General features: G+C 32.4%; 1 protein-coding gene and 2 long non-coding RNA genes across 10 annotated transcripts; 1 reads left to right on the forward strand and 2 right to left on the reverse strand.

Annotated features, from left to right (window-relative positions):
• Window positions 1-1,068: 1,068 nt before the first annotated feature.
• Window positions 1,069-20,197, forward strand: LOC126754059 (trafficking kinesin-binding protein milt). 8 transcript variants are annotated; one of them, XM_050465934.1, is made up of 6 exons: window positions 1,069-1,542; window positions 3,628-3,799; window positions 4,034-4,243; window positions 14,648-14,926; window positions 15,113-16,831; window positions 16,970-20,197. In XM_050465934.1, exons 1-6 carry the CDS (start codon window positions 1,540-1,542, stop codon window positions 17,887-17,889), a joined length of 3,303 nt encoding a protein of 1,100 aa, XP_050321891.1. In that variant the 5' UTR covers window positions 1,069-1,539; the 3' UTR covers window positions 17,890-20,197. The 8 variants fall into 8 exon arrangements, with proteins under 8 accessions (XP_050321891.1, XP_050321887.1, XP_050321890.1 ...); XM_050465930.1 differs by lacking the exons at window positions 1,069-1,542; window positions 3,628-3,799; window positions 4,034-4,243 and adding exons at window positions 8,637-8,947; window positions 9,968-10,930; XM_050465933.1 differs by lacking the exons at window positions 1,069-1,542; window positions 3,628-3,799; window positions 4,034-4,243 and adding exons at window positions 8,637-8,813; window positions 9,968-10,930.
• On the reverse strand, window positions 2,195-2,863 carry LOC126754061 (uncharacterized). The gene is made up of 3 exons (XR_007666253.1): window positions 2,516-2,863; window positions 2,418-2,458; window positions 2,195-2,361 (listed from the first exon to the last, which is right to left on the reverse strand). It is a non-coding gene; the product is annotated as an uncharacterized LOC126754061 (long non-coding RNA).
• LOC126754060 (uncharacterized) lies at window positions 12,323-12,706 on the reverse strand. Its single transcript, XR_007666252.1, has 2 exons — window positions 12,628-12,706; window positions 12,323-12,575 (listed from the first exon to the last, which is right to left on the reverse strand). It is a non-coding gene; the product is annotated as an uncharacterized LOC126754060 (long non-coding RNA).
• Window positions 20,198-20,956: the final 759 nt, after the last annotated feature.

Consider the following 20,956-nt stretch of genomic DNA (forward strand, 5'->3'; position numbering starts at 1 on the left):
ATAAAAACCAGGCGCGCGAAGGTAGAATTTTGACACATTAAAACAATCTAATATTCCCAGTAATATACTTTTTGAGTAAACTTGAATTTTTGAAGCGTTTTTCTGTTTTTCAGTCATTAATAATTATTCACCTTTTTGTGAGCAATAAGTAAATTAAGTTGTTTTGATTTTTCGTTTAAAAATTTTCAGCTGCCAAATCTTTATTTTTATGTTGGCATCACCAATCAAACTGTGACTCAAAATAGTTGAAAAGAGTTGGGTTTATCTGAAGTTGAATTGCTTCAATTTCAATTCAACCGAGCAACCCTAATAGGGGTATATGTTAATATAAATATGCGTGTACCTTGACTACCATATTTTCCTAAACAAGTTATAAAATTTTTAATTATCAATATTTTTCATCAGCTTTGCCATTAGCGCTGATGGTCATTATCAAACACTGTAAGTTTATAACTACTACTACTGATCAAATTAACTCCGTTCCCACGATAGTCGGGCCTAACACAGATACCACTCTTCGAAAATATTTCAGGATTAACTTCTGGCGCTGCAACAACAACAACATCAAATTAACTCATCTGACAAAACCCGTTTACATGAAGCCTCAGATCCACCTCTTTTAACAAATGAATGATTCTTTTAATATTAAATTCAAATGAACCGCCAAAAAATCGCAGCTATTTTATGTTACTTTGGAATGAACATACGTACAATCGATATGAGTCTTGGAAATCAGTTCGCTAAGTTCTAATATTTGCAAATGGGTGTCCTAGACATCTTTTCAAAATTTACTTTCAATACAAGTTTGCAATTTTAATGTATATTTTTCTACTTAAAAAAAATCGCTTATATAAAATTTGGTTTTAAAATATTTTTATTAAAGAAAGCTGCCCTTTTATCTCACATATTGCTTTATAAAAGAGTTGGTAACCCTTCTTCAAATGCATTTTCTCCGAAAGAAAACAAATTTTTGTCAAACTACTATTGTCACTGTCAAACACAATTTATATTCCGTCCGAACACATCTTAGAAGTAGAGCTCACTGAACAGAACTTATTTCAGTGGCAATTAAACATAGCTCAGTAATTTTTCGTTGTCCAGTGTCATTTGCGGGCATTCTTTTTTTTAGTTTCGCACAATTAAATCATCAATCTTTAAACGAAAATATTTGACATAGTTTTTCTTAGTGCAAGCAGATTACAATTAAGAAAACATATTTTTATTTTAAAAAGTTTACACTTTTATGCAATAAGTTTTGTGTCGGCAAGACGAAGTGAAAATGGAGAAATAGAAATGAAAATAATGTGTGCGTAATCGAATCCAGTGTGCTTAGTGAAAAACGCGAACCTCGTACAAGTAGAAACGAATAAAGCAATTGCAACAATAATAAAAGACGGTCATTCGTAATGAAAAGCGGAAAATTCGATTTTTCTAATGAACCTCTAACTTAATACTCCAATAAATAGTTTTTACAATTTGGCAATCTAAACAAGGATAAGAAGTTTCACTAGACATTTTTCTTTGGATTATAGAAAAACAATGGTAATAAATTTGCATTTAAATTGAGTAAGAAAATTATTTTGTCGTATTTTTGGGTGTGAGGAAATGATTTTGTAATCGTTCGGTGACACAAACGCCTACACACAAGTGTGATTTTCACGCAAATATTGTTTTGTGCTTGTCCAAAGTTTTAAATAATATAGTGATGGTTGTTTTCATACGTATTATCTTATATAAGAACTGTGGATCCTTTTTTTGCTCTGCTTTGAATTCTATATTGGTGTTTTCATTAAATACTTCAGAACGTCACAAACATTAGTTTGGCACAAAAATTTGGTTAAAAACTTTTAAAAGTTTTAATTTGTTGAAAAAAATTGCAAGTGACAGTTTATAGATGACTGCATGATCGTCGTAGAAATAAATTTAAAAAAGTAAACGTTTTGCATTTGTTTGAAAATGTTATGATTTTAATGAAACGTTTGTATTCACACGTGCATTCTGTAGGTATAAATGTAGAAACTAGTTATTATATTTAAACAAATGCTCAGTCCTATTATGCAATTTAGATCCTCAATGGCCTGGCTTTATAGTCACAAGCCACCAATCACTTAAAATATAATACAATGAAATGAATTGAAACGATAAACGTATCGAAAGCATGATAACATATGAGTAATATATTATATAGCCTTTCTATCTTATTTACTTAAGCTCTGCGTTGTTACTTATCAAAAATAGTAATTCTAAATGACATAGGTGAAATAATTGGTTTTCATACTAAACTAAATATTTCTGGTAGATATAAATATTGAGGGGTTTGGAGCAAAGCAAATATTTCCCAGATTATTTTGTGAAATGCTTCTAAAATTACAGAACGATAAAAATTATGAATATACGGCGTCTATAGATCCGCTTACCTTATATGTATACAAATATTGCGCGGCAACAATTTGTAATCCTAAAATATTTCGAATATACATCATTTGTGTGAAATATTACTAAGGTCCATACTTACGCTGCTATTTTAATATACATATCTGTACTTAGTAAGGTAAACTTCATTTTCACAATTTTTGGTTATTTTGTGCGAGTTTGTTGCAGTAAAACATTAAATTATGAATGTATAGGTATGAGTACAGCTACAAACAAACGTAGTCAGTTCATGATCAATAGGTACGCGCAAACGTCATTGTTTGATGGAGCAGCTGGGGTATCACCAAATTTGCACGTAGGCAACTTACTTATCTCTCTTTTCCAACGAAGAATTACCTAGCAGCAAAGTGTGATTTTGAACTTAATAATGGCAAATATATTAGTAGCTAAGCCAGTAAAATTTGTCATATGTCTTTTGTTGTGCCACCGAAAACACACTTCTCAGAGTGACAAGACGAGTAAGGAGTTAATGAAAAATTTATTTTGTGATTAGCACCTTTTTCCACTGCCTTAACTTCAGGCACTTAGTATGTAGTACATATATAATTTTACCGTTTGGCGGTTTTTTATATAAACATGTTTATGCAAATGTGTTGGTGCACATACATATGTATGTATGCATGTACTTAAGTATAGACAATAGCTTTTATACTTTTATATCATTGAATCTATAGACTTTATTAATCTAATCAATTTGTTTATTGAAAGGTGTAGATAATCAATATAAGCATTTAATTCAAGAATTAATTTTTTATATGCATAATGACATTTTAGGAGTATAGGCGGCTAACTAAGCTACAAGATATGATAACATAGCATCCTATACACTTTAGCAAATATAAACAATACTATGGTAGAGATATACATATGTATGTACATATGTATGTTTGTGTAATAAGTACTTTATTGCAAGACATACTATGTATTTTGTTTATGTTGATTGAAATATGTAAATAAGGAAAAATTACAAAGTAGAATGGGTTGACGAAAAACAAAATGGGCTCGTTTAAGAATTTTATTTATTTGATTCAAAAAAATAATCAATTTGTTTTTTTTTTATTTGGAAATGTTTAAATTTTTAAATGCCATTTTCTAAATGTCTGGTTAGCAGCCATCTGTTAACCAAAACTATTTCTTTCGTTAAAAATGATATATGTATGTACATATAATAAAAATATGTGTTTACTTTTCTAGGAATCAAGCATTTTTATGCTTTCAACGCCTATGAGGTCCTCCGCTCCGCTAAGTCCATCCGCACAAGCTACTCTTAATAAACATTTACCCAAACTAGCAACGAAGCGCCTTACACAACAACAACAGAATGTCAAAGCTGCAGTGCAAATGGTCGATGCTGGCTGCTGTACAGGTATAAAACACAAAATTTCACGTGTATGTACATATGTATATTCACAATGGATGTATGCAGCAATATTTTATAAAGGAAGTAAAATATTTTCACTGCTTCCCCAAGATACCACTAAGTTACCAATAGTTAATTACCATTTTGGTCCTTTAAAACTTTTTAAATGTATGCATACATACATTATATGCATATGAATGTTAGTATATCAAAATATAAAAATAACATTATTTATTTCAGATCTATGTAGTAGCGAAAATATACCAGAGGTCGAGATATTTTCCCTCTTGGAGGAACAAATTCCTAAATATAAAGTGAGGTCGGATTTCTTAACCGACTTTTCTGGGTATTCCAATCAGGATTGGTTTGTCCCTGCACCGGCATTAGAAATACCTACCGAAGGTTTAGGTTTAACCAAAGAGCAAACACGTGAGACGCTAAACTATTTTCGTAAGTATATTTTATAATTAATTATGTATTTATGTATATAAGTATGTATGTATTGGTATACATATATATTCATATGTTTTGGTTTTAATATTTTTTTCTACGGTTAACTTTTTCAATCAAAATATGTATATAAAATTGAATATCGTTTAAATATCAAACTCTAACAAAAACATATGAAAAAGCAAAGATTTGTCCAATGCACCTCTGGTTTCAAAAAATTCTTTAACAAAAGTAATTTCCATATTTTGGCAAAAAGTGTAGATATGGCTTATCAAATCTAGCTTTACTGAAACTGTAAACTTATTTAATATATTATTTATATTTTATTGGAATTACCTGATGATTCTCTCTTTTCCATCCATTCTTGCGCTCGATATTTTGAGTCACCACTGAAAAGAGAACTAAACAATAGCTTGAAATTAAAAAGCGCCTAAAAGATGCCAACTTGTTATATGCATTTGAAAAACATTTTTTGATAATGTTGCATATTTTTAGGCTAATCAATAAGTTATTACCACATTTTTAAAGTCAAAATTCTTATTTTAACCCCGAACACAACTGCACGACAGCGAAATTTTACTGTCTCCAAATGGCATCTTAAAGCCAGCTTCTTGAACATTTTGACATATCAAACAGCTGATGTACACAACTTCATTGTTGCCGTACTAAAAGTGTTCACTTAAATGAAATTTCAATATTTTGTTCAAAGTGAATTTTTCTGAAAAAATAAGTAAATGCTATTTTATGCTTCTGTAAAACAACGTTAGACAGAGTGGCTTAAAGCCAAGCCCGGCGTAAGTTCGCGTGTTGCGTAAACGGGAAAATTCGCTCAGCTCGGCTTTGAGTGTCCACTCTACGGGCGCCCTAAGGGGGGGCCTTAGACTTTTAGTTTACATATTTGGAGCAAAATTAGAAATAGTTTTAATTTAGCGACAGCGACCACTGCAAGCCTGCTTCCGTGAAGTCGTGCTGTCGTCTAAATAACTGTTCCCATAAGAACAGTTACTTTTTGTCAGATGCTGCCTTTCACTTGTTGCAGTCTATGTGTTTCATGCAACATCGCTCTGATTTGTATAATCACTACAATTATTTTCAATCATATTAATTTCTTCATATCTATTAAAAACTTAGAAAATATACTAATTTTTAATAATTTTTTAAAGAAGCAAAAATTCTTTAATTGTGATTTACTGCATTTACGGGTGTACGTAGCATTCGGCCAGGTTGTTGTTCTCGCAAGGCCCAGTGGGGTGGGAATAATCACTACAATTATTTTCAATCATATTAATTTCTTCATATCTATTAAAAACTTACAAAAATACTAATTTTTATTAATTTTTTAAAGAAGCAAGAATTCTTTAATTGTGATTTACTGCATTTACGGGTGTACGTAGCATTCGGCCAGGTTGTTGTTCTCGCAAGGCCCAGTGGGGTGGACCGGATTTCTCTCGTTATAATTGTAATTGTCTTCAATTTAGAAGCAATAGCACGAAAACATGTACATACATACACATAATTAAATAGTTTGAATATTTCACAAACCCTTTGACAAAATTTCGTTAGATATGACAAATGAAGTTAAATTATAAAATGTTAGGTACCAAAAATGTACTAATATCTAATATTTTTCACTGATAAAATCTATAACAATTTGCAAAATTTTCCTGTTAAAATTATAATTAATTTTATTTATATTATTTATTTTTGAAATGTGAGATTCAGAGAATAGTTTAAAATATTTTCCATTGTCCGCAGGCTATACCCTTATACATATTTCTCATTTCTTTTTAGTGTTGCCCAAATAGAATTGAACTCATATAATTTTTTTTAACGCATTGATTCCCATAATTGCTTATACTATGTATATAGTGCTATCATTTTATTTCCTATCTTATCTTAGTTAACTTATTCATTAGATTCGTTTGTATACAATAAAAAAAAACAATTATTAAATTCTCATTGAAATATTAATAAACTGCATTATCGATTATAATGCAACTACAGGCTCGGTCATTATATAGGTTTAAATTAGTTGATATTGCTATAGCTTTGTTTACTGATAGATAGATACGTTAAATGTTGTATTTTTAAAATGTTTTCTTAATAACAAATTTTCCGCAAGCAATGTACTGATCCTTCAAATAATCTTTGTAAATATTGAACAAAACAGTCAATCAATATTAACCATTTTGTTATGATTTCAAAATATGTACATATGTATGTATATATGTACATACATATGCCCAATTATAATAACTTTACCTTCAGATACTAAAAAAATTTTCACATATTTATTTAAAAATGAAAATATAATATGTACATACATACATATATCAAATAGATATCAGAGCCATGATCATCCTCGTGGTGGTGATTGTGGTGTTAACCCAATTTTGTCTGATTAACGCCTTTGACACATGTCGACACACAAATTCCGATTCATTTTTATTTATAAGATAAATTAAGGAACACCTAAAATTTTTAATATCATACTTACATATACATATAAGTTGACGGCGCGTTAGCAATATATTTTTTATATACTCTAATGTTAAGAATGTACCGTATTCCCTGCTGCCTAAAAATGTAAATTTGTATAAAATAACATTTCGCACAACTTCAGATATTTTTTCAGTTTCCCGTTTTTTTCATCATATTAATAAATACTTGTACTTCATTTACGCTCCGTTACAACTTCCGTAAGAATCAAACTCGTTTTTGTAGCAGTATTTTACTCAACTGGCCATTGACCCGAATTTTTAGCTCTTTTGGAGTATTGCATATATGGAAGTAAAGAAGAAAAATAATTAAATAAAAAATTATAAATATAACGCGCTTTTCGTTTCGCAGTTCATTTGAGAGCAATTTGCAAAACATGACATGCCTTTGGGTTTCGGATTACACCTGCAAATAATTTGAATATTTTTTTATTTAAACAATAACTATAAATAATTCCGAGAATTTTCAACGATTTTTGGTTAATATTCCGTACAGTCCGATTTATGTGTTACACAGCGCACGTATTATTCGTAACTTGCATATAATATTTTATTCCAAGTCGACTTTTATTGTAGAAATAGTAAGTGATTTACGTCTTCTATAATTATTTATTATTTTTGTAAAAACTTATATTAACATCTTGGCGATTTTCCATTAGTGGCTCAATATGCAATAACAATGAATAAGCAATAAAAATACCATTAATATAATGTATTGCAAAAGTAGTAGATCGGGTCGATGCTCAAAAGTTTAATCATATACTTTTGTATTATATTATATAAGATTTAAGATAAAACAAGTACCTTATTTCAAAAAAAATCAATTTCAGGTTATTTCTTTTTAAAAAGTTTTTACTTGTTCGAAATTCATATTTCAATCGTAATAGTTGGCATACTGCTTGCCAAATAAATATTCACATCCTAATTTATTTATCTAAATACATATAAACTCATACATATATAGTATATTTAAATGTAGGTGTACGTGATACTTATTTTTAAATATGAATGACTGATACTTAAATTTTCGAAGCTTTTCTAATTCATTTATGCCTATTTGTTTATGTAACGATATGCGTTTATCTAAAAAGAAAATATCAAAAAATTTCAAAGAACGTGCATGAGGTAACGTAACAGTACAGTAGTGGTTGCCTGGGGCTGGATTTTCAGAATATAAACTAAAATGTTTTGCAAAACATTACGATATTCTAAAGAAAATCAATCCTGAAACTGGGAGGTTTATGATGCCACCAATTTCAATGTGTAAAAATCAAGCATCGCTGTTAAACCTTCCATTAATATTTTTTACGAGAAAGAAACAATTTCAGTTGCAATTTAAAAATTAAATATTTCAAACATGTTCGTGCAACTGTAAGATTTTAAAATGTTGCACTAATTTAACCTTTTTTTTGAACATAGCAATATTGCAAGAGATTAAAAGAGTTATAAAAACTATCGTATTACTTAGGCAAATAAAAAGTAAATTTTTAATAGTAACTAAAATGTATGTGACTAATATTCTCTTCAACAAAACCGTTGCTAGCAAGTGAAGTTGCACATAAGAGGTTTAACCGTCACTCCTTATTCTAATAAAATATATACCTTCTTTTTATTTGTTACCCTCACTGTAAATGTTGATATAGCAGTGCATGCATACGTCTAGTGGATTGTATGTTCGACAAGATAAGTGTCAACTATTGTTATTAATTGGATTTTTTATCACCATTTGTTATTGGCTTTTGCAAATGAAATTTTAATACCATACGCTTTTTAAAAAATTATACAATGAACGCCGGTTAATAACAATTAAAATACAGCCCTGTACGCTACTTACTCGCCGTGTTTTCTGCTGAGTTGGTTTAGTTTTGTTTGAAATTGGAATGTGTTGAAGAAATTTCGTTGCGGCAATTTGTTTCATTCCACTGTCCACTCAGTGTTCATTTGTGAGCGTAGACAATTACTATCACCGTGTATTTAGTGCGTTGGAATGTCTTACGGTTGTTCTTAAAGTAAACGAAATTATGAAAAATAAATGCCAACTGGCTTAAGTGTAAAAGATTCCAATGAAAAATGTTATAAATGTGTTAAATAACAATATTGATGTGTAGCACGTGAAAATAACCTTCAACATATGACAAAACCTAACACTGACCAATTACTAATTGTTATATATGGTGCTTATTGGCAGGGCTAGTTCAAAGACAAGGTGGAACTCCAGAAAAAGCAAACATTTTCGCCATGTAAAACTTAACCAATAAATGCAATACAGTTTGGTTATTGGTCAAGCGACTTTACTTAATACATCAGTGATTAATATGCATATTTGCTAGATTTTCGTGTTTAAAAAGAAATTGGAACATAATTATTAATGCACGCATTTTTTTTATATGTATTCTTTAAAGTTACATAAAACCATTCCAACGTAGCATTATTCATAATTGTATTTGTATGTGGTATATGAGTGACATTGATGTACTCGTTTTTTTCTTTTTGCAAATGATAAGAAACTAAACCTGATATATAGCTATTTATATTTTTTTTTATCTAAATTGGATAGATAATTGAAGGGGTTTTAAACTAATTGTTGTGATAACAAGATTTTTGTATTCCAATTAATTTGGCCGTTTCGCACAGTTGAAGAATTTCTTCGCACATTTTCATTGAACTTGTAGAACTATGTATGTACAAATATAGTACATACTTAAGTGTTTTCGTATATTGTTCCATTTAGCCATAAAACTGTAAAGCAAATTTCCGTTGCTGTCATATGCCAAGAAAAAGTCAGTGCAAAGATAATCATTACGTCATGATAAGTAAATAAACTATACCATATGACTGTCAGATGTATGGATGCAAAGAAAAAGTTACCGTATGACAAACACCCTATGCGTTATTCATAAAATACTACGCTAGGGATAAAAAACATAAATAATAAATAAAAAATACAGTGACAATCTGCAAATGACGGTCTAGTTAGCGGATTTAATATTGTGTACGTTTTATTACGGCATATGGCATATGACAAACTCGCTATAATACCGTGAAATCTCCCATAAGCGGACACTGGCGGCCAGTTTTTCTGTCCGTTTAATAGAGATGTCCGCTTATTACACTGTCTTTAATAAGCATCAAAATGTACATAGTTAATGAAGATGCCAGTTTAATAGAGATTTTACTCTACTCAGAAGTATACTATATGTATAATTGCTTGCGTTATATTTAACAGGTATCGTTGATGTATCCATAATTTTATAACTTAATTTTTTTTGCGTCGATAATTGTGGTTAAAGTTATGTGGCCATCGTTATAAGATAAGACTAGGTATTCACGATGAAATTAAAAAAAATCTGATTGTGCCAAAAAAAAGAAGAAATTAAATCTGTGGTAATAAGAACGCCCGGTAGTGTTAAAATCGTACTTCCAACTATTATGAACACATATATTTAAAAAAATATGTCTAATGAAAATATAAGTGTGCCACAAAGCAATATAATTGCTCCAACCGACTTTAAATATGGTGACTCTGATATTTGTTCGAAACGCCGAAAGTGCAATGCTGATGGTACCGAGGACAATGGGAGTATTGCATTTACTGAATGTACACCACCAAAAATTTCTCCTTTGGATTTTTCCTCCATTGATGTGAGCTCAGATTTTAAAGGAGGTCTTCTTAATTCCACTACATCGACATCATCAGCACAGTCATCACCCATTTCATCAATATCTGAACAAAAGTCGGAAAAATCGCTATTGATAACAACAAAGCCATCACAAACAAGTAAATGTTTTGAAAACACCTTTAAATTGCTACAAACCCAATTAGAGTGCAATGCAAAAAAGGCTGTTAGCGTTATGCAGTCCTTTAATGTGGATACGTCCTTTTTAAACAGCGGTAGCTGTTCATTACCTTCAATCCGTGAATCCGAAGAACCACCTACACATTTAGAGCTTGAATTAGAAGCAATGCGACGTGTACGTACGCTAGTTACAAACAAGACAAGTTACAATATTTCCCCGCGATTTGTAGCCCTTTTATGCGATTTTGTGTCTAAAGGTCAACATAAAGAAGATGAGAAAGATTATCGGGGAAATTGTTCAAAAGGTGAAGAGGATTTAAGATATCATGCTGCTAAGAATTGTGACGGAAAGAACTGTCTAAGAGTTATAAGGACGTTATGCTCAGAACAAGGTATGCATCATAACGAATTTACAATTTGTATAGTCCCGAATCATGTTGCAAAAAATATAAGTTTTATTTATTTAAGGGAAGTCAAGTTTACTGCGTATTTGTCATTTAAAGTATTATAGCGGTTTCCGTTCTAAATTTGTCGATGGTTATTTGTAAACTCTACTGCAACTAATCTTTATAGGTAAAATCAGAGATAAGTATTTTTCAATAAAAGGCACACTTTATCGAGTGGTCGTGCAAATGCACACGTAGCCATTTATTTATAAATATATATTTTTTTCAAATAGACATTTATAAGTGTCAATTGAAAATAAAACAGTAGGAATTGCAGTTGTATGTGTTTTCATATTACTTTACGCGGTGAAAGGTGATATAAAGCTTTAAGAAGTAAGCTTTAGAGCCGATCATTCCACTGATAATAAAAATATTGACGATATATACATACGATATGCGTAGGTTTATCACAAGTTTTAAAACGAAACCAGGGGATGCTTTTATAAATCCCAACCAAAATATCTTTTTCCTGATTTTTAATTTTTATAGGTCAGTATGTATTAACTTAAATACATATAATATACTATAGTGGCCGAATGTAAACAATTTCTACGATTGTACTTTTACCTTTGACAATAGTCTATGCCGAACGTCTCGTGAAGATATCTCGTCAAATAAAAAAGTTGTCCATGCAAAGACTGGATTTTGATAGATCAGTTTGCAGCTCGTGAAGATATTTCGACAAATAAAAAAATTTCCATACAACATGTATTTGGTCGTTAAGTTCTGTATAACAGTTATATGCCGTAGTAGTCCGATATCTTCGATTCCGACAAATTTGATATCTCAAAAACTGAGAGACTAGTTTGTGTATACACTGACAGACGGGCATGGGTCAATCGATTCAGCTCATCGTGCTAATCATTTAGGAATAAATTTATACCCTGTTCTGGCTATAAAAATTGCATGTAGCCTTACATGCACATTGCAATCAAATTAAAACTTAGTAATATCAGAGATAATTTAAAAATTTGTTTAAACATTGAAATATCAAATCACTCAACTTATACTATAGAAAATTCGTTCGAATATGGTTTACAATTAAAGCTGCAAATATTTACAAATATTTTACTTTTCATTATGTACATCTGGTAACCATTCCATTTGGAACGTATTTCTTAAAGTGTTCTGCAGTGTTGAAAAGTGTGAAAATATTGCTTTGAAATTATACCGGTAAATTTTCCCATATATTAATATTAAAAATTGATAACGAAAAGTTTGATTAACTTGAGAAAACCAGGCATGTCTAAAATATTGGAAACATTGGAGGAAGAAATTATCAAATATAATACACTTACATAAGTTTTTATTTTGAAGCTATTTGTTTGATAATAAAAATATAAATATTCGATTAACGTATACAATATAGTATAATAATAACTTTGGTAAATAATTACTGAAGTTGAATGTATAGTACACTTTATGAGCAGGCCAGACATTTTTTTTCAGTTTGTTAAGGCCAAACTGATAAATCTAACCGAATCTCTTATATAGCTGTGATCATTCATCCCTTTCTTACGCAAAGCATTAAGGGTTCACGCAAATTCTTTTAATGTATTGTAGTTCGGTAGTCGTGACTTGTTGGGTTGTACTGCAAATGAATTGTGTCAATATTTGGTTTGTGTATTGTATTCAATGTTTACAGTTTAATTTTCATGTATTTGGCATTCTACAACACTGTTGCCAATTGATTTTTGACATTTGTTCCAATATTCATTCTCTATTAATAAAGCGATGAATATTTGCGAATAGGAAGTTGTGTTTGGTAAAATAATAGTGAGCTCAATTTCAGCTTAGAATTATAAATTTATTAACTCATCTGTATAGTGATTTTGTGAAAAGAAAAGCGAAAATTTCGTATGCGATAGAAAAATATATTTTTTAAACGGAGTAAACGGATTGTATTTGCTGAAGCTGTATCTTTAAGAAAAGTGCGTCACGAGACCGATGCCAGGTTTTTTTAGTCGACTTGCATTAGCATAGTTCAGAAAGGCGATTAGCATTTAAGAAATATCAGAATACATGCACATATATGTATAGAAACATTTGACGTTCGTTTTGTTATAAAGTGAGTATCACAAAGGTTTAATATGATATAACTTTCGGTAAACGGGTTTTTTGTTTTATGATGTGTTTACTTGTGTACTAATGAATTTTAAATGTTGTATATTAAGACAAAAAAAAAATTAACATCCCTTGGTTTTGCAAGATAGCGCAGGCGTGGAAAACAATTAAAATTCTCTCCACTTTGTCAAAAATCATGTATTTTCCAGTAATTTTGCACACCCCTCAACCGAATCCAATATCTAGTCAAGTGTTGTGTTTAGGAAAATATGATGCGTCAGAATGTGAAATGTTTAAATTCGTTTTCAAAAGTTATGTGAAATAAGAAAAGAACGTCGCGATAAATTTCTGTGATTGAAGTTAATGTATTGAAGCAAAACAGACATTTCAACTGTTTGATTTTCAATATTATTTACTTGATTTAAAATTTTCCATACGTACTATATGCCAACATAAGAAAATTAGCAATCGCTGAGCTGTTATATAATTAGCAATTTCTTGCCCTCGAATAAAAACATAAAATTAATTAAAATTGATGTGTGTGTATGCCTATTTGAAATATAAATAATTTTTTTGAATACGTGCAAATTTAAGTTTATTTCCAATTTGCTTTGGCATGCAAAACAATGGAGAATGCCGCTTCCAGTGGTTACGTTGAACGTATTGACCGTCTGCATCGACGCAACGCGTCGTGGTCTCCGGAAAATCGATATAATTCTTTGGAGAGCGAAGTAGAAAATGTAGTGATAGTGAATAGAAATATTGATGCTGTTGCCGCAAACCCCAGTATTGACAGTGAAACGAATTTGCAATGGTTTGAAAATTGTAATGAAGACTTCGTGGATGCTGCGCAATTGGAGTATGAGGATGAAATATTGTGTACTTCATCCTCTTTTACAAATGCAGTATTTAATACAGTCGAAAATGCTACTTTAGCTGATCTTAACTTTTCTCAAATACAATCTAATAACCAATCTTTACTTGAAAACGAACAATTACTTTACGAAGGTAGTAAAATGTATACTTTATATACAAATAAGCCTTAGGTTTTATGGTTTTCTAATATGTGAAATTTTCATAATGATTCGATTTTTATTTCGTGAAGGTTGAATGCCGAAAGTACAATAAAAAATATTTATTGTGAAAAATATACCGGTTTTGTTCTAAGCTTAATGAATAATTGTATGTATGTACATACATAGGAACATGTGTCACTCGGTATTAACATTTGTTATTTGGTTTTAATAGAAAAGTGAATTAGTCGGCGCGTAAAAAAGATGTAATCTATTGTTGTGACTTCTACCAATTTGTTTTCGATTGCAGAAAATAAAATCGTATAGAAAAAAGAAAATTACAATTCATGTAATTATTGCTAAGATTCTCGACGGAAACCATTTTGAAAACCATTAACAAAGTAAAAAGGAATATCTAATAGCTATGAAAATTTTTTTTTTCCGGATTATGAAACACATTTGTTAATCTGTACGGATTTGAGATACACAATTTTGTACAGAACTAATATTTTTTAATACATATCAATCTTTAGTACTAGAATTGATCATAAAATTTTGCTAATATCATTATTTATTTTTGTTTCAGTTCTATGTGGAAACCGTGTAAGCCAAATGACGCGTGCATATGATGATATAGAAGCTGTGACCCGCTTGCTGGAAGAGAAAGAAAAGGACTTAGAATTAACAGTACAAATTGGCAAAGAACTTTTAACGCAAAACAATGCACTTGAAAGCAGGATAACTGAACTCGAAGCAGATTTGAAATCCTCGAATGAAGATCGCGCTCAACTAGTGCATGAACTACACAAGAAAAATGAACTTATCGCTGTTTTGACGAATGACTCTGACGAAGGGAGTGAAAATGGTAAGCAAATGCAATGTTGATATAATTATGTTCGCCGTTGTTGATGTTGAAGCGGCAGAATTCTGCCGTTTTGATAGTCCTTGGTTGTGTGGTAACGGTATTATCCAGCTATACACTCACGTTTCTATGTCTTTATTTTGTACTCTTCATTATCAAAATGCAATATTATTCGCTTCTATCTTTTAGATACTCCCACCTTTTCCAAATCCATTACTTTGGATTTGCTACAAAAGAAAATTGCTACTTTGCAGGATGAAAATAAAAGTTTAAAACTTGAAGCCTTACAGCTTGCCTCAGAAACCGATGATGTTGAGGCGCAGGAACGTCAACTTATGGAAGACATAACGTCGCAATTGAACGAAGCGAACGGACGCTACGACAGCATGAATCTGGAGTTGGAACGCCTCCGAGAGGAGAATCGTTTGCAGCATGAACAGATAATCAGTTTAACGGCGAGATTATCGGAAGCTGAAATGAGGTTGCATCAATTAACGCACGACAATGACGAACACATTACACTTTTAAATATAACCAAGGAGAACCAAAATTCATTAGCAGTGGAATTACTTGAATTCAAGCAACGATATCAAGAAGTACTGGCTCTACTGCAGGAGGCCCAGGAGCAATTGCGAAATCAGAGAAAGAAAACAATGCCACATGCGCGTAGCTCTTTTATATCGAATTCTGGTTTGCTGCAGCCCGAATCGTTGCAAAGCGAATTAATGGAGTCATCAATGTACTCTGAAAATAGTCTTGATTCCGGTATTTCGGGTGATACGCAACGTGCAGATCGTATGGGCCGTTTAATGTCGCAAATGCCCGGTATATATGGTGGTGGTGCTGGTGCCGCAGGGTCCGCATATGGATTTGGAGGCGTTGGTGCAATACCACCATATAAGCGGGTGTTCGAAACGGTGCGATGTGCCAGCAAAACTGGCAATTATATGGATAGTGGTAATTCGTCGATGACCCAACTGGGCGCAATGGCAATGAGCAGTAGCGTGGGGCCGCGGATGTCGGCGATGCCGTATCGTGGTGCCGCCTTCGATGACAATACAATGGGTCTGAAGACTTTGTCATGCGAAAGTCTGGCATCACAATCGGACGACGGCTATCCAGCGGCACCAAGTGGTGTTCCTGGTGCACCAGGCGCTAAAGACTTAGAAGCCGCTTTAAAACGCCTCACACCAGCTGAAGTATTGGCACGACGTGCTATGCTCTCCTATGCTCCAGTTGGTACATATTCATATGATGAGCAGCCAACCACCACAAATACACTTCCACTAGGTGTACGCACGCCAGATAGTATTATGTCGACAGGTTCGTCAGGTATTTCATCGTCGAATATGTCGGCATCAATGCAACAATGGCGGCTACCGGAAAAATTGCAAATTGTGAAACCTATAGAAGGTTCACAAACACTGCATCATTGGTCCAGATTAGCAACGCCTACATTAAGTGGCTTGCTTGAGGAACGGCCCGGTGTCACCATACGCGGTGGACGTGGCCTTGACGATTTGGGCATGCAAGTGTATACTTTGTCCGATGTGGAGGAAGACGTAAGCGATGACTTACCGGGTAAGCAATTCGAAGCGTCCGGATGTACATTTACGTATACAACGAGTATGGTAATGCATCCTGATGACGGTTTAAATGATTTGTCATTCTTGTCTCAATCACAATTGTCATCACGTATGGCCTCCGCATCGACATCGCGTCAACCAAGTTGCCCGCCCACACCACACGGTGGACTCTCGCGCAAAAATTCCTGCTCTACGTTTTCGGTAAATCTCGGATTGGCTTCAATGTTAAACGAACGTGGTATCAAGGCTGTGACGCCAAGTGCGCTGAATACACCTGCTGGACCGAACTTCACACCAACTGTTACGCCCTGCAATAGTCCTGGTAAGTTAGAATACAACGTATTATTTGTAGAAGTCTGCGCTACAAGATATATTACAAAAAAGAACTATTCACGTGACATGTTGTATGAATGTATTTTACCTCGTAGTTTAATTTCATTATTTCATTTCCAACTTGCAGAGGGTTCACCACCACGCTCAGCATCGCCCGAACCATTGTTCGGCATACTGTCGACTGGTGCCGATTTGATTCGACGCAAACTAATTGGCGATATTGAGAGGCCGAATCGTAATCAAGCTCAAAAACAACAAAAAATCATGCTATCACGCTTGGAAAGACGTGCATTACGTTCGCTAAAACTGGTCGAGAAGGTGGAAAGTATTGGTTTAGAAAATATTATAGTTGCACAACCGAATACTATGTCCCAGTTGGCTAGCGGTATAGCGAGTCGCAGCTCTAGTCCAATGGCACAATTAATTAGTCTTAAGAATCTGCACACTTGCGCCAATAACGTAGTGGACGATATACACTTCGATCGTGATCAAATAAAAACCGTGTTACATAAGGGACTGACTACGCCCACCACAGCCAGCTCAAGCATAAGAAGTGATGATGAAAGCGTGGAAACAGAATCGATATCAAGCGTAATAAGTACCGAAAGAACTGTTAAAAATGTACAACAGCATACAGTAATAAATAGCACACAAAATGTGATTGCGGCAACGGTCACAACAGCGGCACCTACAAATGGTACAAGCACAACCGAGTCCCGTATAAAGCAATTACAACGACAAAAGTCGCGTCGCAATCTGAAAAATGGTATTGCTGGTCAACGACCAGATTTAGGTACGATTAATGGTAGTGCTACTGGTGGTGGTAGTGGACGTGTTCGTCCCGATCTAGGAAAAGTGTCTTCTGGACCCTCAACATCTGCGGCAGCCAAGAGCAATATGACAAATGCCCCTACAGATATGCCAAAGACGAAGAAGGGTGCGCACAATAAAGAACGCGAACCGCGAGAACAACAAGAAGGTGTTTTACAAACAGTTGTCGGAACTGTGAGTTCATTACTCTTCGGACGTAAAGGTGGCTGGCTGTAGAGCACTTATACTACTTATTTTACTAAATGTGCTTATTTAAGTATGATAATAATATATAATAATATTTACTACATAATTTAGTTTGATAGTGTTTGAAGCGAAGATCAATTGTTATAAACGGATAACGAATAGTGAGTTCTAAACGATGACGGAGCATAGTTGAAAAAAAGTTGAACAACTAACGAAGAAAATTTGCAATGAAGACAGTGTTATTTTTTATTAGCAAACTTAAATGGCATTAATACGCAAACATCGAAGCCAAATTGCTTGTAGTGTTGTAAGCAGGCTGCAAAGATGTAAATAAGATATAAATAACCATTGATTGCAACGACAGTGCAGCTGTAAACATGCCTATGAGTAGGCTAATAACATTTTTTTTGTTTTTTTTGGTGCACTTAGTTATGTAGCACAATTAGGGGATTCTCTTTCAAAACTCTTGCATTATAACCACGGCAATATCAACGAAACACGCAAAATAAATATACTACCCATCTTAATTTACGTGCAATTAGGCGTAGCTGTGCCAGCTAAAATGTTACATATTCACAGATATGTTTCGCTGATATGTCTGTTTCTGCAATGAGCTGCGTGCGCTTGGATATTTGGTGTAGGATTGCATGCAATCATGCAAGAGCATAAGAATCCTCCTATTAAGTATTCCAAAAAACAATATGTCAAATTTGTATGCTATACGTTGTTTATCCCTTCACAAGGCGTAGCTAACACAACTGTGTAACCAAATGAGGACTGGAAAAAACTTGTACAAGTCCTATTTAAATAATTTCAAGCATTTGCAAACTATTTGTGATTTGTACCGCACGCATACATATTTATCATTTATCTTATTTTTATCACATAACCTAAGAAATTTGTTTTTATGTTATATTGATTTATTATTGTTTATATATTAATTTATTGAAATCGAATATTGAGTTTTCAAGCATATACATACATATGTACACTAACTTTCACATGGCGGAGAAATAAATACACAAATAAATATTTAATACTGCCACGATGAGTTCACTTTATATCCACAAACTATATACGCTTACTTTGAAATACGCATTTTGTGGCAACAGTTTTGAAACTAGTGTAAACAACAATTTATTTAATGCCTGCTAATGTATTAATAATTTGTCATACTTTGCAAAAAAATTATTTAAAAAAATGGCAATGAATATGCATACTTAATACACACACACATACACAACATAAGTGTTCTTTATTGTGTGTGTTTTCAACAGTAACATTCAATAAATTTTTAGTAGCTACATGCATGGCCAATATAGCTTTGTGCTGCCTTTACAAATAAGTGCTTTTGCATTTTTATTACTGCGAAATGCAAATAAACAATTCCATTATAACGTTAAATATTTGTTATATAAATATAACGCTTCTTAAAAATAATTAAACTACGACAAAAATTGAAATATTTATCATTCAATGTGGAAGTGACGTGAACGTGTATTATTAAAAAATAACTTATAATTTGTGTTTAGTAAAGCCTAAGCAAACAATTTCGATTTATTTCCTAAAAAATACTTTTTATGTTGAAATTTGGCGTTTTCACATATGTACCATAGAGAAATTTTATTTTGTCAATTTTTTTTTTATTGAGTGCCGGGCAAACGAGCTTGTTTTGGTTTAACGTAGGCACATATGACTTCACTAAATGCCTTAAGCAGTGTTTTTTTACTTAATAATTTGTAAATTAAAATCTCCACCAACTCTTTCCTTACAAAATCACTATCGGCTAAACATCGACATGCACATACACTATTAATTTAAAATTAATTCTAGTCTCGCTCCACTTCCTTAAAAATAGTTCTTCGCTATTCGTTGCCGCAAAGCAAAACCAATACGGCACTTAAAAACTTTAGTTTGTAGTTAAATCAAACATTGTGATGTACATAAATAAAATATTGTTTTTATTTAATTTTTTTTTTTTTTTTGCATTCTCGCCAAACTATATATTGTCTAGTTTGGTTGACGAATATGCATGTGCGCCTATTTCAAATAAAATAACAACAAACAATTAGGTATATTAAATAAGTGAAGCAGATCAAAAGAAGTTGAAAAGTCGCTGCAAAATGGTAAAGAATGGCATTAAAATGGTGCTAACCTATGTTAGTATGTGTGCCACATGCTTAAAAGTACATACATGCATACATTGCATATCTATGTAAGTTCGAAAGTGTGTGCCATATATGTATGCATATGTGTTGCACACTTAAAAAATAACTATCTATCACTTGTGATAAATTTTTATCATTTCAGTAATTGCATTGCTTATTGAAAAAAAGAAGAGACATTAAAATAATAATATTAGTAATATCTGACGAAAATATAATAGTTGTGTGCGCATAATTTTCACAGTTATTGAACTTATTAAGGCCAGCGTTCAAATATGAAAGACTTTATTTTCCTATGAGGCAAGGTTAGTAAGAGTACGGTGGTGCACATAGATAATGTATGTATATATACTTACATATTATATATATAATGAACATCATTAGTTATACACGCCATTCTGGCCATTAGCGAAAAGAAAAAAATGAAAAGCAATTGAAAATAATTAATTAAAATATTTTAAATAAGCATTGCTGCAGTGACTTAAGTTTAAATTATGAGTTAAATTATTATTTATTTATAGAACTGTATATTCAAATAAAATATAAACGTCGTTAAAATTACAAAAATTGTTTATATTGAAACAAAGAATCTCTTGCAACAACTGTAAATGTAAAGACTACTACTACAATTCATATTTCTTTATTCCTATACTTATTTTCCACTTCGCAAATATTATAAATCTACTTCTTCTTTACTGGCTTAGACACCGCTTACGCGGTTATAGCCGAATTAACAACAGCGCGCCAGTCGTTTCTTCTTTTCGCAATGTGCTGCCAATTGGAGAATCCAAGCGAAGTCAGGTCCTTCTCCACCTGGATTTTCCAAAGGATTGAAGGTCTTTCCGACGGAGTGCTGGTCTTCTTCTTCTGCTTCCCACGCCGGTTACTGTGTCGAATACTTTCAGAGCTCGAGTGTTTTCGTTCATTCGGAC

The sequence above is a fragment of the Bactrocera neohumeralis genome, chromosome 3 (genome assembly GCF_024586455.1).
Source record: "Bactrocera neohumeralis isolate Rockhampton chromosome 3, APGP_CSIRO_Bneo_wtdbg2-racon-allhic-juicebox.fasta_v2, whole genome shotgun sequence".
In the NCBI taxonomy this organism is placed as follows: domain Eukaryota; kingdom Metazoa; phylum Arthropoda; class Insecta; order Diptera; family Tephritidae; genus Bactrocera; species Bactrocera neohumeralis.